The following is a 24,826-nucleotide window of genomic DNA, read 5'->3' as shown; positions in this document are numbered from 1 at the left end:
ATATTTTACTTTTTTTTTCTGTTGACCTTTTTCCCCATAATTTTTCTTTAGTTTTTATACTTTCCTTCATATCATTTGTTCTGTCAGGTGTTCCCTGGCCATCGCCTTGCCCATCTCCTTCCTCTCGCCCACCTTCTCGCTACCAGTCAGGTCCCAACTCTCTTCCACCTCGGGCAGCCACCCCTACACGGCCGCCCTCCAGGCCCCCCTCGCGGCCCTCCAGGCCCCCGTCTCACCCCTCTGCTCATGGTTCTCCAGCTCCTGTCTCTACTATGCCTAAACGCATGTCTTCAGAAGGTACAATACCACGATTTGTTCATGTTTTTGTTTGTCTTTGTTTAACTCCTTTGTGAGTTTAATTACAAAATTGTTTTTCCTCTTCATTACTTAACCTATAATTTGTGTTTAACTTTAGTTTATCAGACTATTTCTATTAACCTTTTTATTTGAAGAACTTTACAAAAACAAAATAAAGCTGTGAAATTTCCCAAGTTGGTATGAAATCAACTCAGCTTTGTAAACGCTGCTCAGTGTCTTAACCAACAGCAAGATGCAGGACCTGATAACTTTAGAGGGCATTTTTAGGAATATAAATTTATACAAAATACCAAACGTTTCAGTGTAGGTGTTCCACAAAAAGCAGTTTCAAATCTAAGCCATTGAATTGCCTCTTGTAAAAAAACCCAACAGCCATAATAGTAAGAATGCTGTGTTCGGAGAAGTGCCCTGTGGGATGGGACAGGTTCAGCTACTTCAAAGGCAAATCTGTAGAAAACTGTAGATCGGTTTGCGTTGAGGCAGAGCAGTGAGTCAGCTCCCTGGCAGTCAATAATGTGCAGAGAAAGGCGAACCCCTGAGTCTTCGGTAACTGTCTGCAGCAGTATCTGAACTAAATTGGTTTGTCCTCTGAGGGTACAGTAAGAAACACATCTTAAAATTTTTATTTTATTTTATTTTATCTAAGTGCACTTAGAAACTAGCCTTCACAGCACAGTCTAGCAAGCCTGGAAAAATGCAAACTGGTTATACTAAACTCACTGGAAACTTGCAGTCTCTGCTATTAGCTGGCTCCACTGGAGCCATGGGAGAGAGAACAGTCGCCCTGCTAATGCAGTCAGCAGCACTGTTCTGCAGCTTGCCTGATAAATGCTCAAGGTGGTCCGTAACCAGAAAGTGGATGGGTGCAGGCACGTCTGTCTGGCATGCCACTGTCAGTTTATCTACGTGAGCTTTTTTTATGTGGGAAGATGCTGAGAATCCACGTGCAAATTTGGTCATTTTTTAGCACTTGTGATTGATTTGTCAGGCATGCAGTGAACTGCTGCTTACTGCAACATTTAATTTCTACTACTAGAAGAGGATTGCTGGGAAGTGTGTGTTCTTTCAAATACTTGCCTGTATATAATTTGGATTGAAGTGTACTTTAGATTCATGGTTAAAATAAAGGCTGGCATTTAAAGATTTATGTAACCAGAAGAGGTACTTGATATTTGAGAACTTTAGCTGAAACCAGAAAGCCATTATCTGAACTTTGCTCTATTATTGACCTACATTAAAAATGATCTGTAATCAGCCAGATTGTCTGCTGTTCATAGAGAGTTTTTTCCTCTTGAAGCATCAACCTTTGAGTCTGATCTTGTAAAGAAAATGTTTGTTAGGATGTAGAAACTGTATTGCTGCTTAGACTTGAGCATAACTATTCTGTGGCAGCTGCATAAGCTGTTCAGAATTACTGTATTCGCTTATGACTTTAGCTTCTGGCGTTAAACATGCATGACTTGAACCTTGGGATAACAATAACTTGTTTAGTTGCAGTTTTGCTGACTTGTAAATGAATTGTGACCTGCTGCAGGCAATTTAGCCTCGGTGCAGAATGCTCTGCTGAAATTCCCCAAGAGCATTGGTCAGCCAGTGGTGACTACTCTGTAAATAAATGTTTGGTATCACTGACCACCTGACAAAAGCGATGGAAATTTTTTCTTTTCTGGAAAATGTTTGATAGCCTGGAACTGTGCTTATCCAGAGGGAGCTGGGCCACTAACCTTTTTGGCTTGTCTTGTAGTAAGCAATATTGGATACTGGGATTCAAATATTTTAAATCCAGGACTGGCATACCTGTTTCGATTCTGATGAAGCTTTTAAATATCAATGAACGTGAGCTGTCATAGCAAGGTGATGAGAGTGCTGGTAGTCTGGCTGGACCAATGGCTTGGCCTTTTTAGTCTCGTGGATCCCTGGTTCTAGTCGATGTCAGTGTAAATTACTTGACTGTTTTACTGCATTATTGAGAGTTATTAGATTAAATCCAGTTTTAAAACCAGACAGTATGTTTGGGTACTCTTAGTGATGGACGTTAAGTACTTATTGTGTGGGGTTGTGTTCTTTTTCTCAGGGCCTCCACGGATGTCTCCTAAGGCACAACGGCACCCTCGAGGTCACAGAGTCTCTACTGGTAGGGGTACAATTTCAAGTGGCTTAGAATTTGTATCTCATAATGCACCAGGGGAAGCATCTACTACTGCAGTGGCACGAGGCAGCCCTTCAGGTGGGACGTGGTCATCAGTTGTCAGTGGGGGTAGGTAAAGCTTGGCTTATTGCAGATGGCTTGCCAGGGGTACTTTAGAGTGTGAATGCTAAGCAGAATACTGCGTTTCTAGACAATGCAGGCTCTGAATAAACACTGGTCTTGCTTAGATGAAGTGGAAGAAGGATGTTCCCAGATAGCTTAGCAAAACGGTTGGTGAGTCGGTCCTTCAAGCGCAACATTGTCCTAACTGCAGAGAGGTTGTTAGATGCTGTATGAAGAGAAAGGAAGGAAAAATGTGGGAATTAGTTGTTGAAAGAAGTAATTTTCTGGAAAGTTGTTGAGGGAGACAAGAGAAGTTAAATGTTTCCATTGCGTCACCAAACTTGGTTAATGGCAGTGTAACTGGGTTGTGGTTTACAAATGAAGGAGGTGTTTGGCTAGAGGAAGGTTGGTGTTGAAAGAGAAGATGACATGATATTCGAGTTAAGTTGGATATATTTTTCCTTTAAAAATTATGCAGGTTTTAAGTGGTCATTTTGTGTTTGCCTGAGCACTGTAGTAGCAGATACAGTCAGTGTCTCTTTCTTTTTTTTCAGTGTCAACATCTTTTTTTAGTGTTTGACTTCAAATTTAAAGCTCAGTCTTGTGACGCAGGCCCTAGTCTTGAGCTTTTGTAGTTGAGGCCACGTTCTAGTGAGTTGTCAGCAGCTTGGCGCTTTCTTGAATCGAGGGGCAAGTGAGCAACAGCTTGAAGTCTGATACCTTTTAGCAGTGGTAGAATTCTAGAGGAGTGCAGTGGGAATGCATTTTTCAGAAAGAACGTATGAATTAGACCCCCCGTAGACCTGTTGCCTGGTGGAAAAGATTTAAACTCTTCTGGCATTATCTCTGATTCATCTTCCTTCCCCACCCCCACTTTATATATTGTTATATGCATGTAGGACTGTTAAATGACTTACCTCTCTTTCTCCTCGCTCATTTGAAGTTAAATACGTGACGTAAAGCAACTCACTAGCCACAGTGGGAAGAGCAGGAAGCAGGAGGTGCAACTTCTCATTTAAAGAATGTACAACTTTCCTTGCTACTTTAACACAGGGGCAAAAATATACATCAAATAATCTTCTTTCAATAGGATATGTTGTTTTTTTTCCAGCTGGCAAACCTCCAAAAGAGGACGCTGTAAAATGGATGTGTTTTTTCAGCCCTTTTAAAAATGTTTTACGTCTTTCTGTATGGAGACCTGACCACCTTTTCTGTTCTGCCTGAAACTGTGTTAATGTGAGCTGTTGTAGTTGTACTGCTTGGGGGGCTGGAGAGCGTATTGCAGTTTCTTGGTGGGACTACAGGGCAGTGATATGTATATTAGGGGACAGGCTGCAGAAAAATCGCACCACTTATCTGAAATGCTGCGTTGTAAAGAACTAGGAGATGTACCTGAAAGGTAAACAGGTTTTCAATTCCTATATAATGTTCTACTAAGTATTTTAAAGCATGTTTTTAGTCATTTTAAAAGTAAGCAAACTGCTGAGCAGATGAGGAGACTTATCCTATAACTGTTTTTTCCTGTTTGTTTCTAGTTCCGAGATTATCCCCTAAAACACACAGGCCTAGGTCCCCAAGGCAGAGCAGCACTCCCACAGGACCAGCTCTGCCTTCTCCTCAGCCTGGTACTATTCCCACTGAATCTGTTGCCATGCCTGTTCCAGCTGCCTCTCCTACACCTGCCAGCCCTGCATCCAACAGAGCAGTCACCCCTTCCAGCGAAGGTGAGTTCCCCTCCCTAGCTGGCTGGTGCTCCCTTTCCCTGATCCCTGACAGCGACTGTGCCCGGTCAGGAGCAAAGCTGCTTTCTAAATGATGGGATGTTGCTGCAGAGTGGGCTTCCCTTTTCTCATGGTGCTAGCTTTAAACTGAGGTTGGAGAGAGGCTTCTTGATTAGTCTGTATAATGAATTTCTTCTGGGCTTTAAGGAGTATGGGCTTAGAGGTATTGGACTTCATTGAGGATTTTTTTTTAATTTTTGTTTCAAACTGAGTTCCTGGCTGTTTTTTAATTTGAAGAAACCCAGGCCACTAGTTTCACAAAATATTTTGAGCGCAGCAAAAGGAAGGGGGGAAAAACATTCAAGAGCACAGTCAAATGTCTAAGAACTCTCAAATCTTTGTAGCATTCTGTGTGAAGAGCTTGGACTATTGAAAATAATTTGCTCTCTGTTTATAGGATTTTTTTCAGCTAGTTAAGGTTCTGTGTATGGTGAGAGGCATGTTGGATTGGGACTTTTTCATTTGGCTTAAAGATGGTAGGGTGGGGAAGCAGGGAAGATAACCCTCCAGGCCCTAACTAGGTAGCAGAAAATATGATGTAACTTTGGATTTTTCTTTGGTAAGCTAAGCAGTTAAATCTCTCTTCTGTCTTGCCATCTCTCTTTGCTCAGTTTGAGTTGTGTGTAAGAAAATAACTTGGGCAATTTCTTTTCTAGCTAAAGATACTAGGCTTCAGGACCAGAGGCAAAATTCTGCAACTGGAAACAAGGAGAATATAAAGCCAAGTGAGACTTCTCCTAGTTTTCCTAAACCTGAAAACAAAGGTTTGTATCAAAAACTTTCATATACTCTTGAGTAATGTAGCAATTCCAAGCACAAAATCTGCTATATCGACGGCTTTAGTTAGCAGTTCAAGGAAGACTTGGAGGCAATCTGACTGGGGTGTTCTACAGCCCAAAGGCGGTCATGCAGTTGTGAAGTGGCAAGGCTACAATCTTAAATCATTTCATCAACGCCAAATGGGGAGATGCTCATGTGGATGGTGTGATTTCTTTTTACTTTTTACACCCCCCCCTTTTTTTTTCTTTTCCTGCTCACAAAGCTGGTTTTTAGCTCTCTGGACTGAATGAGTGTTTCTACTTAGAGCTAAGCTCACAATGCCTCTGAGCATCGTGGTCAGCATAGTTTTTTATAACTGTACTTCTTCCTATTATGCCTTCAACTTGGCTTTCTCTGCAGCATTGCTTGTACATTCAGTTCTCAAAAAAATCTCTTCATTTTTTTGAACTTGATCAGCATTTCACCTTTTAATTGCTATGTCTTGAAATGCTGGCGTGTTATGTTTTGAGAGTCTTAGTGGGTGCGTTTTTGTGTTGAGCTGAGTTCTGCAGTCCCTGCACTTCAGGGCTTCTCTGTTGGTGTGATGTGTTGGAACTATAGATACGTCAGTTACGTAATGCCTTGGTTTCCCAGAGTATTTTTGTGTGCTCATACCCGTAGTTCGTGGAATTGTACCTAATTACAGTCAAAATGATATCACTGTGTTTCATTTTTGGATATGTAAACATTACCTTTTGGCAAATTTAGAACTGTAAGGTTTGTATATAAAACTTGTATTAGGAATGCTTGGACAATGTTGGTCTTATGTTTGGCAGGTGTATCTCCAATTGTTTCAGAACATAGAAAACAGATTGATGATTTAAAGAAATTTAAGAATGACTTTAGGGTAAGTTTCTCTGTCTGTTAACTTAATGGTATTGTAGTTCTCACGTGCATCCAAAATATTTTAATGCCTTGAATGCATTGCATGTGTTAACAGGAAAACAAGTCCTCACTACTTGTGCTTAATTTATGAAAATATCTATAAGAATTCATGTAGATGTTACAGAATCAATGCTGACTCTTGCTAGTTCGGCTGCCTAACACATGTGACTGTGGATATTGACTGTACACTGAAAATAGTACTTGAAACCTGTTTGATTGTTAGGAACAAGTAATTATCACATTTATGCTCTGTATGGAAGAGCTGTTCAAAGTTAAATAAAGGGTTTTGCTGAGGAAAATTGAAGAATTCATATTACTTATTTCCTGGTTAGAGTGGTTTGTTAAATCAGGTTAGCTTTTCAAGTGTTACTGTTAAATCACACAGGGGGATGAGTCTAGAGGGTTCTTACGCTTTCCTGTCACTTCCTAATCGACATATAGGTCAGTTGAGTTGCTGAACAGCTTCTTTCACAATGTAGGCTTAAAACATTGTCAATGTCATAGATTTCTTTTCTAGTAGAAATGGAAATGTATGTTTTAAAAGGTCATTTCCAGATGATTGAGGCCTATGGGACTGTATTTTACTCTGTGTATGTGATAGCATTAGATTGTCTCTCCCTAGTTCTGTGTATCAATTTACTGAATATATTTCTTGGGGTTGTTTTTTTTTTTTTCAGTTACAGTCGAGTTCCTCTTCAGATGCAGTGGATCAGCTGCTAAACAAAACCCGAGAAGGTGAAAAATCAAGAGATGTAGTTAAAGAAAAGACAGAATCAACCCCTAAAGAATCTATCATAGAAACTGGCAGTAATACTAACTCTAATGGTGGCAGTAGCAAACCTAATAGTCCAAGTATTTCTCCTTCAATAAGTAATAGTTCTGAGCAAAAGCGAGGGCCTGAGGTAACTTCACAAGGTGTACAGACATCTGGGCCTGGAAGTAAACAAGATAAAGAGGATAAAGAAGAGAAGAAGGATACTTCCGAGTGAGTAATTCTGCCTTTTAGAATAAGCACGTCTGTCATGAGCATTTAGCTGTTTGTAGGAAAAGCTGTTACGAGTATGTAATACCTTTCTGTTTGTGTGGGTGATGGACGTGCTCTGTGTTACACAGAGAGGACAGCAGGTGAAGTGACGGCTGAAAGTTGTCTCATGGCAGAGCTGCCTGTAGAGCTCCGGTCCTGTTGATGCCTAATTGATACCTAAATGCTTATTTAAATGTTTTCCTGGCTCATTTGAGCTGTAGTGTCAACAGCAGGAGAACTTTTTTTTTTTTTATGGATAAGTATAGTAAGAGTGCTATCAGTAAGAGTGGATGTTTACATGCCGTGTGTTGCTTGAGTTCTCAAAAATCTGACTCACAGATGGAAATGAGGTATTTAATCTCTTTAAATTTTTAATTGTTAGGGAGTTCTGCAGGTATGCTTGTAAAAGAATAACGCTGAACATAATTTTTTTGCTGTGTTTTTATGCTTAGGCAAGTTAGAAAATCAACACTTAATCCCAATGCAAAAGAGTTCAACCCTCGATCTTTTGCTCAAGTAAGTTTTTTGATACTGTTTAACATTGCCTTTGAGTAGATCTTTATAAGCAAACCTTTTACTTGGAGGATATTCAAGCTAATCTTGCCTATGCATTGCTGAATTCTGTTTGTAGCCAAAACCTTCTACTACACCAACCTCCCCTCGTCCGCAAGCTCAGCCTAGCCCCTCCATGGTGGGTCATCAGCAGCCAACCCCAGTGTACACTCAGCCTGTTTGTTTTGCACCAAATATGATGTACCCGGTTCCAGTGAGTCCAGGCGTGCAGGTAAAGTACAGCCTGTGCTGCAAACTTGTTAACCCTTGTCAGATGGCTGTCAGCAGGGTGAGGGGACTTAGGAGATCCAAGTTAAAACAATGAGGTGACACAGCTTGTATTACTGATGTAAATATGGGCACACTTACATTGTTGTTAAATTTTAGCTAGGTAAATACTGACTTTTCCCAGTGGTCCCTCAACCTAGATGTTCTAATAGTCTCAAACACTTGTAAATTCCAGCAGTTCTTACTCACGTTGATTGTAATCTGTGCAGGCTTCACCCCAGTCCTCCAAGCATAGTCTCACTCTTTTTAAGTTTTAAGCAGCTGTTGCTTTCTCCTTCGCTTCCAGCTGTGTCCCACTAGTTTCTGGTCATTGTAGGAATTACTAGGATTTCAAATCTAGCTCTGTTATACAGCTGTCTGATGTAGTACATCGCTTGAAGCAGCAGTAGTAGCATTACTTGAGTGGTCGTTGGAAACCATGTGGTCTTAGTTGTTTGTGCATGTAGACTGAAACACAGTGATCCAGGAAAATATCATAGGTTAGGCAGAGTTCGCTAAAGTGTGTAATACAACAGAGCAAACCACGTCAGAGCTGAGTGGGGCCCCCACCCCGATGCACCCTCACTGTTTAAAGGAATATCATAGCTTCAACTCCTCCTTCTGTTTCAGCCTTTGTATCCTATTCCCATGACGCCCATGCCAGTGAACCAAGCCAAGACATATAGAGCAGGTAAAGGTGAGAATAATACTGCCTGTTTGGTTCTTAGTCTGCATGCAGCATGAATAAATTGCCAATGTTTGTGTATTTTCTAATCCATGTTAATTGGTTATCGATTGAGATTTTGAATGCTATTTTTAATAAAGGGAAGTAAGTGGAAATACTAATGCGTTTCTAGATAAACTAATTTCAGCCAAAACATGAGAGGTTTGTGTAATGGGGAGTTGCTTGGTTTGGAATCTGATTTGACAAATGGGAAAATGTCGCTGTTACTTGGAACGTTAGGGTAAGCTGATAATCTCCTCGATTTCTTAAATGTTACGGGTTTGTTTGAAGGGAACTTTCTGCACTGGTTTACAGCAAAGCCCTGAATGGTGCTTTAATAGAGGTTTGAGTGTGGGGTTTTTTTGTCAACAAGCAAAATCACTTATTTTTTCGGAAGGACTGCTGCTCTGCTGGAAAGGACTTAGTGCTGGTTCCAGTTTGTTCTTTTGCATTCCTTCTGCAACAGTAACTGAACAGCTGGACTAACACCACCACGTTTTTAACAAGTGACACCTGTGGCTGTGGAGAGGAGAACATGCGTGGCGAGATGCGCTCTGTTCTGTGCAGTGCAGCGAAGGAGCAGAAAAATGATGGTCTTGTTTTTATAGTCATGTTTCAGATAACGCTCTTAATTCTACACAGTGCGTGCTTTCTTGCAGTGTGACACAGTGGTTCCTGATGGTAGGTTCCAGTGCTACAGCTCCAGTCACTGGAGGAGGAAATTGTTTAAAAGAGCAGTTCTGCTGTTTAGAAATAAACAAGTAGCCTTTGTGAATGCAGGGAAGACAAAAACCTGCACAATGTATTTCTATTTTAAAACACACTAACTTGACTGTGGCTTGACCCGTGAAGTCTTTGGGTTGGTAAAGCTGAGCGTTTCAATCAGAAGGACGTTGCTGTGTGCTCACTGGCTGTGTGAGGCCGCTCTCCTCTTCTGAATTCCTTGTTCACGTTCCGTTATTTTCTGCATATCCATCTGTGTGCAGCGTAGTCCTGAAGGAGCTGCGTGGGTTAAAGTTCAGTGCCTTTACGCTGTTCAAGTTGTGTCCTGTATTTACTTTTCTCTATTGTTGATTTGCAGTGTAAATACATTCATCATTGGGTGAATTTACTGACATCTTCAACATTTCCCTCCTTTCCTCTCTCTAAGGGGTCTGTCTACATTGCACACTGCAGTGGAGTTTACAGGTGCTTGAGTTAGCATAGTTATTAGTTGCAGTCTCACTGCAGCAAGCTGGAGCTCACCTTGAACTCTCATGCCCTGTTGCTTAGTAGGCTGAATTAGTTTGTTCTGAGTGCCTTGCTGCTGTGGTTCGGTCGGTCGTCTTATGGATAGCTCAGGTAGTCCCACACTACAGTGCTCTGCTCTCTTAATCTTTCTTCCCTCTAATTGTTCCCACTCCTCTTCGTCTTATAGGTTGACTTGTCCCCTTCAGTGTTGTCTGTGACCTAAAAGGTGCTTTCTGCTATCCTGAGGGGTAGCACAGAGCTTAAAAGATGAGAATGCCTCAAATTGCGGCTCGTGGAGACCTTTATTCTGCTCTCCTCAGCCATAAGCACAAGTAATTTTAACAGACTCAGCTTTCCAGTTGATGGAACAGTTGCTGAGTCGTTCCCATAGAGGGTGAATTAAGCCTTTTGAAGGGGACAGGTACAAATTTGATTAATGTAGGTATCCTGATATAACCTTTCTCTTCTGTTAATGATTCTTGCCAGTCTTTCTCTCCCTCCACCTTACTTCCTTCCTTCAGAAAAAAAGCAGGCCTGGGTTTGTGGCTGTATGCATGGCTCAAAGGCAGTGATGAAAATCAAATGTTTCTTGGAGGAACTCCTTTTCACGCTGTTCCTTTTTGATAGAGCTCTAATATGTGCTTAAAGGTGAGGGGTGAGGGTATTCCACTTGGTCACAGTGACATTGTAATGTAAAACCTCTCAGGAAGGTCATCATTCTTCGTCCTCTGTTTCTAATGTGAGGCACTCTTTGCTTTGTAGTACCAAATATGCCACAGCAACGGCAAGACCAACATCATCAGAGCACCATGATGCATCCTGCCTCAGCAGCAGGCCCTCCAATTGTAGCTACGCCACCTGCTTACTCAACACAATATGTTGCGTATAGTCCCCAACAGTTTCCTAATCAGCCTCTTGTGCAGCATGTGCCACACTACCAGTCTCAGGTAAGAGTCCTTTTAGTGTACGTGGTAAGTCAAAGCAGAAATAATTAAGTGGCTCAGTCCTAAATACCCAGTTGTCTCCAGCCGTAAGAAGTGACTCTGAACAGTTTCTGGAGTGTACTTGGTGGGTGTAATGTGCTTCGAAGTCTGTAACAAATTTTGAGGTCAGTTTAGAAGTTGGCATTTATTATTGGCATTACCTTTTTAGCTCTTTGAAGAATTCCTTTCGGGTCATGGCCAGGACATCTCCTAGTTATGTGTTCTAAAAATAAACGATTTTTTGTACTGTTCTTACTTCAAAGGCTTTTAAATATACATAGGCAATTGGATAAATACATAATTACGTACGTAAGCTTACCACATTATTAGAGTGGCAAAAATTAGATACGCCAATGGTTTTTGCCAGTCTCTAGCCCACTGCAGAAAATGTCCTTAAATTTTTAGAAACGATTGGGATAATTGTGACAGTGTGAAATCTTTAGTTTGCTCTGCATTTTAGTGAGGCCAAGCTATTACTGTTTCTAAGTACATAATTATTGTGTAGACGACACTAGTTTCTTCGTAATGGTCCCCCAATTAACTGTGTGTTTTCTTCTTTCTGTTGAATGCAGCATCCTCATGTATATAGCCCTGTAATACAGGGCAACGCTAGAATGATGGCACCACCTACACACGCACAGCCTGGTTTAGTATCTTCTTCTGCAACACAGTATGGTGCGCATGAACAGACGCATGCTATGTATGGTAGGAAACGTTTTGTGTTATATGTAACTTTTTAAGTTCTTATGTGGTGCAGGGATGTATTTAATCTCAAGCTTCACACATGGGTATCATTCAGATTACACCAGTAGATGTGGTTTATATTTTGTAAGATGATGAGCAGAGCATTGAAAACTGAGCCACCTGGTTAAAATGAAAACGCAAGTATGCTGATTTCAGTAGGATGCCAGTGACCAAGATGAAATTTCAACCTGGGAGCTGCTAAAGAATATCTGCTGAAAGAAGTTTGTTCAAGTTCTCTTGATGCTCTTGACACAACATCCCTTGATTGTTTCTTGATTATAATTAGGACTTGTTTTATTGCAAGGCTATGGCCTCAGTTTCAAAACTTGACTTTAGTTCTGACAACTAGTGAAATGCTGTCTTTATGATACTACTAGCATTATTAACAGTATGAACACTGCTGTTTAAGCAAAATAAAACATGTGTTGCTTACCTTTCTTTTTTGGTAAGTCAAGAATAAGTATATGAAACAGCTCATGTATTGCTCTGACTTTGACAATTAGTCTCCAGCATTATCAGATGAGCCTATTTCACTTACAGTGAAGTGCTGAAAATGTGGGTTACCTTGTTACAAAGTAAAATGTGAAAGAACTTCTAAAGCATTATAAATGTATGATATATCAATGCCCAATTCAGAGGAAAAAAACTCACTGCAAAACATGCTATTGAAAGAGCTAGAATCAAGGTTGCTAGAAGGCTTGGAAATTGTCATAAAATGTCAAAACAGCAGATGGTCTCTTGAAAACGTGGCATTTCAATACTTGTTATAGCATCTGAGGAAGACTTTTATTGGGTCACGTATATTATTGACTTAGATTCTAATAAAAGATTTTCTGTACCTTTAGACATCTTTGTATGTTTTCCGGTGCTTAGTTTTACACTGCTACTTAATGGAAGTCCATAATGTGTCATGAAAACTTACAAGGCTAAGAAACTGAAGTTTAGTGTGAAGTTAACTCTGATTTCAAAAAGTCTGTGTCTTGCCCATCTGAATACATCCTGTCAGATCTCTGCAGTGGTATGGTAACATAGCTAAGAAACAAAAATAAGAGAGAGAAACCTTTTTTGACACTTGGAGGAGGAATATTTCAGCTCATTTGTGCTGAAGCTGAAATGAAAGTTACTTGTAGAGATTAAGTCTTTCTCTCACAGGTCCTTGCTAATTGTATTACTTTGATCTTTTCAACTCTTGTGCTTGAGGTGTCCGTGTAAACAGATCTTCTGTTTGCTTTTTCATTAGATTAAATAGAATTCCAATGAAGTGAATGATCAAAGGCTTTCAGACCTTTATTGGTGAAAACTCTCCTCTCAAATCCTAATTAAAATAAAACCAAACATGAGATAATCTGAGATTTGATTCAAAATGGTTGCATGTGACTTCCTAGCAATTTCCCATTGTGCACCATCCTTATCTTCTGTAACCAGTGGGTTCTTCAGCATTGAAGTACAAGCCTGTTCCCTTGGTTGGCTTTGATCAGATGTCTGTGTAGTTTTTTTCACTGATACTCTAACTTAACAACTGTCAGATCTCATTTTGTGTTGGTTTTGCAGCTTGTCTGTTGTAGGTATGTGACTACCTACCAGTGCAAACAACTGAGTTGGGTCAAACTTGCAAATTCTTTGGTATTTCCTGCCGTGTAATTAAATATTACTTTTCCAAGGGGACCTAATTTAACAGAAACTGCATGTCCTCCTGTCTTCTTTCAAGTAGCTACTTGGTGACTCTTCTAAATATTCTCCCGCCTTCCCAGTAAATGATCAAGTGCTTGATATTCTTGTTACTGAAACCGTTCAACCCAGCTGGATCATGAACTCCATATGAGACACTTTTTTTAAAGACTGTATTCTTGCCACGTGCAGACATGTTTATTGCCTAGTGAACACAATTTGGCTCAAATATACCCCCGTAACTTACAAAGTTTACAGTTCGCTACATGTGAAATGACTTCTGATGTAGCGCAGCACTGTCTCAATTCAGATTGTTGCAAGTCTTCCATGTGCCGAGCGCTTGAAGACCTTGCCTAGACGGATGGTGTTTCCTCAAAATGTGTCCATCTGTAACGTATTCACTCCAGCTTCCACTTACCGATACGTGAACACTTGGGAAAAATGTAGAAGTGCCTCAGGTGATAAATATAAGCTGCTTACGGAGTACATTGCTAAAGAACAACGTGCTGGAATCATTCACATCTGCCTGACTGACTATGAGAAAGTGTCCGTAACTTATGTTCTGTATTTTGGGAATCTTAAGTTTACCCACAGTTATCTTTGAACTAAATACGCCGATGTGCCAGAGCACAAAACTAGTTTGAAAGTACAGAATAACAACTTCCTGAGAAACAACAGCCGCTGCTGCTTTTGATTTCTGGAGCACTTGCTCAAACAAGTTCTCAGAGTTCCTTTTGGCTCTTTAAAATTGTGATCTGATTTTTAAAATAAATACATTATTATTAATTTTTAATTTATTTTTTTTTCCCCTGTTGATACCAGGATTCAGTGGGCTATACTGCCCTTTTATCCTTCAAGGTACTAGTGCTTTCTTTGAGATAATTCTTGCAAAATTCACTCAGTTTTTTTCCTGCATGTGTGGTAGAGAGAAGATGTCTGCAAGGACAACCACATTGAGACGTGGGGGTTGGGGGGCACTGCTTATGAAGTGTTCTTAAGGTGTGAAATGTTTTCTGGTGAGATCTGAAACTCCATCTTCACTAATGGTTTGGGACAAGTTGAAAGTCTGTAGCAAGTAGTAACTGCCTGCCAGCGAAGAAAAATGCCTGTTGATCCATTAAGTGAACTTCCCTCACTGCCGAAAGTTTGGGTTTTGTTTTCCTTCCTGTCTCGTGAAGAGCTAGCTGAATCCAAAATACATACAGTGACCTACACTTGTTGATAAGCACTCTTCCAGTTTAAAGAAAAGTATTTAAAGAAAAGTATTTCTGTCTAATGCTGTTTAATGGGATATTTCTGCACTTCTGGGATTTCCTTGCCAGTCGTTACAGTGTCCTGCTTCTGTGTCACAACCTGCTGTTGACAAGAGCTCGAGAGGAGCAGAGCAGCTGAGCTGTGTGGTCACCAGTAGACCCATCTAAACATATGACGGAGGAGTGTTAAAATCATTGGGTTTTTCCCCTCAAAACACAATTGGGAAGGACAATGTTCAAGCAACTGTCTGTCTTCCCGTCTACCAGCCAGACGATAGAAGCGTCTATTGCACCCTTCAGCTCTGGAGACGTGAGCCACTGAGCTGTCCTTGCCGAGGGGCGTTTGAGACGCAGGCGCTGCCGAAGCAGAGCAGTGCCGCACCTCTGACCGCCACCCGCACGCACCTGCCCGCGGAGCTGGCGCTCTTACCCCGCACGCTGGTTGCAGAGCATGCCGGCTGTCTGGGAAGCGTTGGCTCGGTGTCATCTCCCCGCTACCGATGTCGTTGGGCTGGTGGAGTTTGCTGGCCGTGGGTTGCAGTTGGAACGGCTTGGGCTGTGTCGCACAAAGGCCCAAACTGGTCTTGTGCTGCTAGCAGAAAATTTGGTTATCCGAGTAGGGGGTGGATATATTCATTCCTGTGACAATGAACTTGGGCTAGTGTTACCGTCTAGCTGAAGTGCCTGTGTTTTCAGGTAACTGGAGTCCTCTGAAAAACTAAACTTCTGTGTTTAAAAACAAACTTGCGTAAAACCAGACCTTGGTTTTGTACAGATGCATTTCCTGTTTTTTGTGCTCTCATTCCTGTCCCCGTTCTCCCTTCCCCTTTCCCCTTCTGCATATGTTTTACTGGTCTGGTGTTGTCTCTAACTTTATCTGGTTTCTGTCTCAGCAGTAGAGTAAATTCTATTTCCCTGATAGTACAATGGTGGATATAATATAAACTTCAGAGGATTCTCCAGGGACTGAGAGTGAACCAGTCACCAAAGGTGTCTTGGAACTGTTAAGAATGACAGTGATAGAGCTGAAAAAGCAAGGGGCCAATTTCTGGTTTAGTGTAATTACATTTTAACCTTCTTATTACAGTGGACTGTAATAGACCATTAATTGACATAAAGTTTATTTTCGTGTTAATTAAGAACTGAAGTCCTCAGTGTCACGGTTAAGAAGGAAAGCTTACTTGAAGCTTGTGTTGTTTCATCTCCACTCATTTGTAAAACTAGATATCCAGCTCTAATAGCACCTAAGTAAATAAAAATATCTGCATGGTTCTACAATCTTGAAAAAAAAAAAATTTAAAAAAAAAAAATATAAAAAATGACACTGACCTTTCCAGAAGACGGGAAGTATGCACGTGGCAAGAGGCTAATTTACCTTTCTATTTCCCAAATTCAGCATGTCCCAAAATACCATACAGCAAGGAGACAGGCCCTTCTTTCTACTTTGCCAGTGAGTTGGGTTTTTTGTACTAATTTTGATTGTACAGAAAAGCACTTTCTAAAGAACAGATGTTAAAGGAATGGGACGTGTTGAGGGAACAAGTTTCCTTGCACCAAACCAGTATGTGGAAAACGCAGGACGGTTCCTTTCAATGGACTGGGGGGGATGAAGCTCTTGAACAGATTTATGTGACCACAGGAAGCCGATTCCTTTTTAAAATATATTTTGCATGTCGAATAATGTCTGACTTTACTATCCAGTCTTTTCATCTGCAACCAGGAGTGAGCGCTGCAGAGTGGATAGCCTCTGCTTAAAACCTGGGTGAACTGCCTCGCGCCCGTTCTTTCGTGGCCTAAACGGGATTTTTAAAACTTGGCAAGTTAATTGGCTTCCTGAAAGGAGGAGTATCTTGTGCCTCATCTCTTTAAAAGTCGATGGCTCGAGTTCTGAGCCCCTGGGAGGAAATAACTGGAGTTGCAGCTGAGGTGAAGGAAGCTTTCTGTCGAGTTACTGCGGTGCCGCTGAAGGAGCGCTGCGCACAGCGCACAGCGTACCTTGTCGTTACTACAACAGGAGTGACTAGATGGGGGCTCCTTGCCAGTGCGTAGCATGGGACGCTTCCTCCTTGGCAGCTGAACGTTACCAGTTACGTTACCCAGCTCCGGTGCTCCTGTATGGTGTTGCTGGTGACCTACTTCAGCGTAATCAGGGGGAGAGGGGCTGGTGTTCTCCATGCTCCCAGTACACAACAGCTAATACAGACTTAAGTTGCACATGTGTACTGGGAAAGGCAGGTAACTAAAAAATACTGCCTTGCATGTTGGCGTTCATCATAGCACTCTGAGGAAGCTGGTTTTTGGGGCGTGGGGTTGCAGGATGAACTGTAGCTGTCACCCAAGACACGGGAGAGGAGGACTTGCCGTTTCAGGATGTTTTCGTACTTGTTCCTGTCCTGCAGTGAGACTTGTTGCTGTGACTGTCTGCAAGTCCACGCAGCCTGTGCCAGGCACTCTTCTGGGGTTTTTTGAGTTAGCTCATGCAAGAGGGATGTGAGAAATACCACTCGTTCTCCAAAAATCTCTTCTGGAACAAACTTCCTGTGCTCCTTGTACAGAAATGGTTCTGCGTGAACCAGCGTTGTAGGGTGCTGACCTGTCCTGTTTTCATGCGTCTTGGTTTGGTGCACTGAAATAACTTTTAATAAGCTCGTTCCTTTCATGGATAATCTTTTAAGTGAAGTCCACTCTACCTGTGTAAAATGACTTCTTTAAATGTTTGTATTATGAAAGAAACATTTGCTATTTCTTTGCTTCCTACCATTCAGGTCTTTTAAATGTAGTTATCCTCACCATCTTACTGGGTCTGGCAATAGTTTTGAAGTTTGTTCACTGGTCAGTTCTTGAAAATAGGCTCTTCAGTGCCTCTTTGGATGATGACCAACGATGACCACCATTGGCAGCATTGAAATTCCTACCAGGGAAAATAGGAAATTCCATTATATGGTTTTTGCATATACCGTTGTAGCTGGGAGTTCTGCTTGGTTTCTGCTGCTCTCACCTCTTTTGATTTCAGCTCCTTCTCTGGGTTTGATGGCTGACTACCGCTTGTTTGCCTCTCAGAAAAATGGGTTGCACTTTTGTAGAGTTGAATTCAGTAATTCAATCCATCTGAATACTTTTGCTCACTTCATCACTTATCTTCAGTGTATGTCCCTGCAAGGTTAGTGCAGCTAAATATTTCATGTTAGGAACCGACTGGATCAAAAAGATGCTGAAGGGAAGCAGGTTAGCCCAGGGAGTGTTGCTGGGGGAGAGAAACTTAAGGCCTAAAGGGTGAGAAAAAGTGTGTTTGTGCTGGAGTGAGCTGAGGCTACTTGCAGCAAGATACGCAGAGCTGTTTTGTCTGGATACTAGGTAGCCATTTGGAAAATCTCCGGAGTACTGACGATTGGGGAAAAATGTTGAATAATTGGTGATTTTTTTCTTTTTTTCTTTTTTCCTCCTGTCCTACCTCACTTGCTGTTTGGTAGGTGTAGCGAGCTGTTTTGATGAACAGGCAAAGATTCTTGAAAAAAAGTCACAGTGAAAGTGCTTTAGTTATGGCTAAGCGGGGGAATTTCTCATGACTCTTCTGCCAGACTTTCACGGGCTTGCTGGTCTCATAGATTTCATTGGCTTGTCACGAACTATTAACTGCACTAGCTAAACATGGAGAACCTTTTACATTTCTAGAGTTGAAGTTTGAACTCTGGTTTTGAACTAATAAAAGGTCTGTGCACGTATTTCAGACTTGCTGCCACTTGCCTTGAACCGTTCTTGATTTGTATGCGGTGTCTGTACAGGATTTAGATAAGTGTCCAAATAACATTTTTGAAAGGCGATTTTAATATTACTATTAAAACATAATTTGCAGCAGCATCTGAACTAGTTTTAATCAAGCTTGTAGAGAGCGGTAGAGTAATTTGTTAAAGACAAAATGGGGGAGAGGAGAAGCTAGGCAAATAAAAATTCTTTGGTATAAAAAACCTGGTACTTTAAATTCAAAGCTATGGATAAAAGATATTAAAAGGTTACGGAAGAGCTGCTACTATGTCAAAAACTTGATCCTCCCCCTGCTTCTCTATCTGTTCTTTGGGGTACTGTTCCTCGGTTTAACTGGTTTCTTAAGAGAAATTCTTCATTGTGAGGTTTTATTGTATAATGTATCTGGTTCAGAATAACTCAGTTTATTATTCTCTTGGCTATAAAGCAATGAAAGATGAATTGCACAAATGGTTTGAGGGAATACCACATTATTTTGGGGGTTCTTAACAAGTAATGTGGCAGGATGTGGGAAGCCTTGAATATCTTATGGCTTGGAATTAATTTTGATGTACATTTTAAAACCTCTTGAATGGAGTTGAAGTTCAGTTGTAGTCAGGCGTGCCAGCTCTGTGGCTGAGGCAGTGGGATGAGAGCTGAGGAAGATTTCTGGTAGGATGCCCTTTGGCAAGCAAGTCGATCCCTCTGTGCATTTATTTCTCTTACTTTGACAGAGATGATAACTTCTGGCCTTCTTCAGAGTGTGAATAATAATGAGGTTGAGAAATTTTCCTACTGTAGGAGGCTGTAAACTTCATACTGTAAAAATAATCAGTGTTTCCATTGATAATTTTCACATAGTCCTTGTAAGGAGTGATGTTTGAAAGTCAAACAGAGGCGTGGTGGGGATGCTGCTGCAAAATAAATTTTAGTAGTGATATGAAAACAAAAAAGACTATTCTTGCATTTGAAAGTGTAACAAAGTGCTATGGCAGAAAATACTGGTATTTTGCCAGTGCACGTAGAAAATACTGAGGTTTTTTCAAAACCCCTTTCAATCAGAAATGTTCATAGCGTATGAGTGTGCGTGTACACTGGTGCTTCAGTACCCTTACGTGCTCGTGCATAAGTATGGTAGGATCAACTCAGACTGTGAGGATTTAGGGTTACAAATGTACGTGAAGTTAATCTGCATTAACAGCCTCAAACTGTAGTGCACGTCACTGTTAGACCATTTGCTCAGTGAAGATTTCATAGAGCTTTCAAGACAGCAGGGTGGGATTAAGTTAAACGCGGTAGGCAGTTACTTTCTAAAGGAGAGACCTTCATAGCGGCCTGTCCAGGGGAGAAAAATCTCAATTAGGCAAAAAGATGCTGTCTGTATGTATTCTAGTGAGTTTGAATTTGTTAGAACTAGTACTTATAAGCTTTACAGCAAGCCAAACTGGAGGAAAACAAGTATTTGCACAGGGTAGTAGCATGTCAGGGCTGGTTAATAGAGCACAGTAGGGTTGCTGTCGTCTTGAGACTCGCTTTGTGCTTTCTGAGTAGGATTGTGCTTTCAGCTGCAGCTACATTTTTGTCCATTTTCTCCACCCATCTTGTCTTTCATCGTTTATATACACTCAGGCAGGCCTGTGTATTCATGAACTTCGAGCCCAGCGCAGTGAGAGTCATCAGAAGCTGCAGCAGCACCTTGCAGAAGCGAGGTGACCCACCTCCCTGGCCGTGAATACCTGGGACAGGGGGTTGCAGCCTAACGGTTGCACTCGAAGTTCCTCCCTGTGCCCAGCTTTTCAGGTCTGTTTACTAGGGCAAGAAAACACCACTAGAAAACCCGTCCCTTCTGAAGGTGTGCTGAGCTGGGCCCTTCGCTGGCCAGCGAGCTCTCGTGTAGAACAAACCCCATTAAAAAAGCTGTAACCCGCTAGGTAATGAGCAGTAATTAACTTCAGTCAGAACGGTGAAAAGGTACCGAAACTGATGAGGAACGGGGACGATTCAGGAGGAGGTTGATGGTTTGCTTTGACTATTTTAGCGCTATTGTCAGCAAGACCAGCGTCGGTCTTGATAAGCTGTGATGTCAGAGAGTCGTGCGCATTGTCACGTGTGGAAGTGTAGGTGCAAACATGGGCTGCTTGTTGCACAAGATGTAAAAGCCATAGAGGGGGATAGGCAAAACATCGTCATTTTCTTAGGGTCTTGCCTTCCAGTTGCATGCTTTCTGTTTAAAGGAAGAGTTGCTATTGTTATGGCTTTTCATACTTTCTTAGATTCCCTCAGAAGTAAGAAACGATCTAATGTGGCCCATTTTGAAGCAGAACAGAGCAGGATTCCTCATGGAGGGACTTGATACTGGTTTGTTGTTGGAGACTGGTATGGCTGTAGCGACAGATGTAGTTTCACTGGTGTGAAAGTTTTATGTTGTTAGGTTTTTTTCCTTTTTTGGGGGGATTTTGTACCTTGTTTGCCACTGTTTGAAGGAATTGAAGAATTTCATGGCAGTGTTGAGAAGCTCACAGAATGGTGGTGATCCAGAACAGACTCTGTAATTGGCCTTGAGGGGAGAGGCAAGATACATTACTTTAGTACAAGATACTGGCTTCAGCAAAAATTTGATGCTCAAGCAGCCTCAGTTTTCTCAGCTGTTACATATATACTGTGTGTCCCTGGAGCTCTTAAGCACACATGCAGTGTATATACTTTACACTGACTGTACTGTGAGCAATTTCCAGAAGAGTAGCATGGTGAGGTTAGCCAGGTATAAGGCCAAAGAATTTTTTGGATGGTGGAAATAAAAATGGCTTGTAACACCTTTGAAAAGTATATTTCGTGAAAAACTAAATTGTATGAAAATGATAAATTTGGTATTTTAAACTGGTCTGTTTGACAAAACCGAAGATGAAATACTGCTTTTTTCTGTGTAGTATCTGTTACATTGTCAAACTAGGGAAGATGAACTGTCTAATTATGGTTATTTATAGACTTTCCTGCAAAAGCAAACTACACAAAAGCAAGGTAAGATGCTCAGCTATTTGCAAGATAATTTTTTTTTTTTTTTTAGAAGGGGGAGGGAATATATTTATTTACAGTATATTTGAGATATAGTGAAATCTTCAAGTGCAGATGGAGACTTGATGAGATCCATGTTCTGTATCTGTTGGTAAATACTCTTCTTTTTCATCCTAGTTTCCACTGGCTCACTTGCTCAGCAGTATGCCCACCCTAATGCTACCCTGCATCCGCATCCTCCGCATCCTCAGCCTTCTGCCACACCAACTGGCCAGCAGCAAAGCCAACATGCTGGAAGCCACCCTGCTCCTAGCCCCGTGCAGGTAACAGAACTCAAGGGAGTGAATGTCTTTCAATTGTATTTAACATGCTCTGCTGGAAGGTGTTGCATCTGTCTGATGTTGACATTGACATACTGATTTCTTTGAGAGGAAAATGGTAGGGTGGAGCGGTTGCCCAAACGAACTGCAAGTGACAGATCTCGTGCAGGACTTGTCTAGATTCCCCTCTGTTTTCTGGAAGGAAGGAAGGAGAGCTATATAATTTAATTTTTCTCTCCTTGCGGTGGCTGGGGCTCAAAGGCGGTAGGCTCATGACATAGTTTGTTAGATACGCTAGCAGGGAAACTTGTGGCAGTCGCTTTTCTTTCGTAAGGACCAATATCAGAGTCCAACCGTTCATTTCTCCCTCTTCACAGGGGATGGGGTATAGCTTGTTTCCATGTCACGATTAAGAAAGGATCATCATTTTGTCAGACCTTTAACGTGAATGGAGTTACAACTGGAAATAGCAGATGAATGCTGAGAAGCATTTGATTGTATTTTGTCAAAGACAAGCAGCTGAAAACAAAACAGGCCTCGCGATAGCGCTGCGTGCCAGAGCTACCTACTGGTAATAACCTGGGGCTGCTGAGTGCAGCTGTGAAGTATATCCAGGTCCGTGGTTGCAGGTTCTCCTTACTTCTACCTGGCCGTCTAGGTTGTATTTTCCACACTCTGCTCACGTGACTTTCTAGTGCAAGGAGAAAATGAGCCTGGCGGAATTGAAATGCATTTCCTGGTGACCATGGGCATGGCGATCCTTGGATTTGCCACTTAAAAGATTCGCTGTTGAGAGCAGTTTTGCAGACCTTTCTTCCGTTAGTTTACAGAATAAACGTGTCTTGCTTCTAGGCCATAATCTAAACGATCTTCTGTCTCTTTTTTTTCTGCAGCATCATCAGCATCAGGCTGCTCAGGCACTCCACCTGGCAAACCCGCAACAGCAGTCGGCAATTTACCACGCAGGTCTAGCTCCAACCCCACCTTCCATGACGCCAGGCTCCAATACGCAGTCTCCACAAAATAGTTTTCCTACAGCACAACAAACAGTCTTCACCATTCATCCCTCCCATGTTCAACCTGCATATACCAATCCGCCACACATGGCCCATGTCCCCCAGGTAAACACAGTTTAACAACCTTCAAGACTAAATGTCTTAATGCCACAAAGTTAGGACAGTCGGGCCTGCTGAAGTGATTTCCATTCTGTCACCTCTCAGCGCAGACTACCTGTTGTGTTATTTAGGTTTCTGTCTGTACATTGCCTTTATTTAGAATTTTACAAGATATTTGGACCTCAGCTTCCAACACCCAGTGCATCTACAACTGTAGTTTAATGAAGACATCTTAAGCTGGCACTGCTACTGAAAGGAATTGAGCTCTCTTCCTGGTTCCCGGCTCCCATCCTTGTCCTGCCCCACCATTCTGCTCACAGAACTGTTTGGCCATGCAGCAAACCAGACTGGGGACATGATTCAGCTGAAGCGTGCCTCCCCTACCCCCGTTTTAGGCTATTTCGCAGTCAAATCAGTTCACTGCTCAGGTTCACTGCATGATCACAGAAAGAGCTGGCATACAGAAAGGTTGGAGGTGAGAGCTGAGTGGAGGAAGGCTGAATTGCTGCTTTTGGTGGCAGATTTAGGCTCTGCATTGTAGTCAAATTTGTACAAGTACATGCAGTAAAGGATATTACACAGGATTATTAGGGAGTAGCAAGGCACTGCAGTGGGAGATAGGTGAGATTGAGTTCAGATAACTGTAAGACAATCCTTGCTGAAAGAGAAAACCTGTGTGTGTGTGTGTGTGTGTGTGTGTCTGCGTGTGGTTCTAAATGAACTGCTTGTGCAGAAGATCCCCAATGATTGTTGGGCAACTTAACAGCAGCCCTTGCTTCAGGATCAGAAACCGACTTCTCTTAACTGCTCTCTTGTGGTCAACTCACTGAAAAACGGGTTTTGGGAAGGGAAGCACATGATTGATTAGTCAAGAGCTCTGCGTAAAGCAGTGTTAGAGATTTCCTGATGTTTACTAAATCTCATGGGTTTAGTGTGCTTTGTCAAGGAATGGACAGTTAATCAGTAATTTGCCCGCACAATTTCTTCTTCAGACCAAGTACTTTGTGTCTGGCTTCTGCCTTCTCGTACAGGTTAACAATAGTTTGGGATATCATGACTAACTGTGATTAGGAAGGTTAGTCTGATAGGTTTCCAGTCCCTTGCCAAATTCTGATAAAATCTTTGCTTTGGTCCCTGGGACAGTCAGTTAAGCCAATGAATTAATAGTTAGTTAGGAATTGTTCTACTGATGTTGAGTTTTTAGCTTTTTAATCCTGTTAGGCTTTTAATTTTTCTGCTTTTATACTGTGGGAGGATAAGGAGAGGATGTCCGAACTTGGCTACTGCCGTGGCATCTTGCCGTGTCCTCCCAGGCTCTGGTTTCAGAAACAAGATACTTGCTCTGCTCCGGGGTGGTGGCACTGGTGTGAGTGCCTAGGTTGTAGAGCTTCCCGGGGTGCCTCGACTGCAGCCTCCTGGGTTAGTGGCACGTTCAGTGCCGTGCCTTGAAACGTGGAACACGATTGTTTCGAGGTCTGCGTACAGGTAACACCACCCGAATTGTGCTGTACACGCCACGGCCAGGCCTGGGCCTGCGCTGCAGGGTGCAACCATTGCCTTCCTTTCTGTGTGCCAACACTTAATAAGCAAATCAGATGCAAGTTTTAGTCAGAACTTGACTGCTCGGTCAGGATTTTTTAGCAATCGCAGGCAAAGCCTGCCTTACCCGTGATTTTTGACTTGTGCAGTCTCTTCTGCTGTCATTTCTTTAGGATGAAAGCTACCATCTATAATCCATCATATTTATACCAAACTAACTGACTTTTCAAAAGGAAGTAGTTCCCTCAAAAATCTCTTAATGAAGGAATAACTTACAGTTCTGTAAGAATTTTTAAGTGCATGTAATTATTCCGTTGTGGGGAAACTAATCACTGGATTTAATAGTTTCTTAGCAGCCTCATTTCCAACTTCTGAAATACCACGTAGTAGGAATTTCAGTCAGGCTAACACAGGGGGTCAATCTGAATTTCCCTTTAGGTTATCAAATGAATCTGGAGTTGTTAGATATCTCACCTGAGAAACAGTACTTCAAAATTCATTACAGCACACTGTCAGCTGCCAATTGGCAAAGCGTTTGAGCCCCAGCAGAACATTTTTACCCAATGTGTGTATTGAATAGAGCTGCTGTAGGAATAGCCG

General features: G+C 41.8%; 1 protein-coding gene across 6 annotated transcripts in view; it reads left to right on the top strand.

Moving 5' to 3' along the window:
* Positions 1-24,826, top strand: part of ATXN2 (ataxin 2) — a 52,231-nt gene that overhangs the window by 24,422 nt on the left and 2,983 nt on the right. For 2 of the 6 annotated variants that reach the window (XM_086474499.1, XM_086474495.1), the window contains 14 exons: positions 88-297; positions 2,393-2,575; positions 4,105-4,293; positions 5,007-5,114; positions 5,946-6,016; positions 6,732-7,039; positions 7,531-7,594; positions 7,710-7,862; positions 8,528-8,594; positions 10,614-10,798; positions 11,407-11,539; positions 15,896-15,949; positions 21,430-21,575; positions 22,466-22,693. In XM_086474499.1, the coding sequence (XP_086330625.1) occupies positions 88-297; positions 2,393-2,575; positions 4,105-4,293; positions 5,007-5,114; positions 5,946-6,016; positions 6,732-7,039; positions 7,531-7,594; positions 7,710-7,862; positions 8,528-8,594; positions 10,614-10,798; positions 11,407-11,539; positions 15,896-15,949; positions 21,430-21,575; positions 22,466-22,693 (2,099 nt within the window). The remainder of the gene's footprint in view (positions 1-87; positions 298-2,392; positions 2,576-4,104; positions 4,294-5,006; positions 5,115-5,945; positions 6,017-6,731; positions 7,040-7,530; positions 7,595-7,709; positions 7,863-8,527; positions 8,595-10,613; positions 10,799-11,406; positions 11,540-15,895; positions 15,950-21,429; positions 21,576-22,465; positions 22,694-24,826) is intronic. The other 4 variants (XM_086474497.1, XM_086474496.1, XM_086474500.1 and 1 more) reach the window with 3 other exon arrangements.

The sequence above is a fragment of the Leptosomus discolor genome, chromosome 16 (assembly GCF_034619465.1).
Source record: "Leptosomus discolor isolate bLepDis1 chromosome 16, bLepDis1.hap2, whole genome shotgun sequence".
Taxonomy (NCBI): domain Eukaryota; kingdom Metazoa; phylum Chordata; class Aves; order Leptosomiformes; family Leptosomidae; genus Leptosomus; species Leptosomus discolor.
Note: the sequence above shows the minus strand (reverse complement) of the source record. Positions and strands in the feature narration are given on the sequence as shown.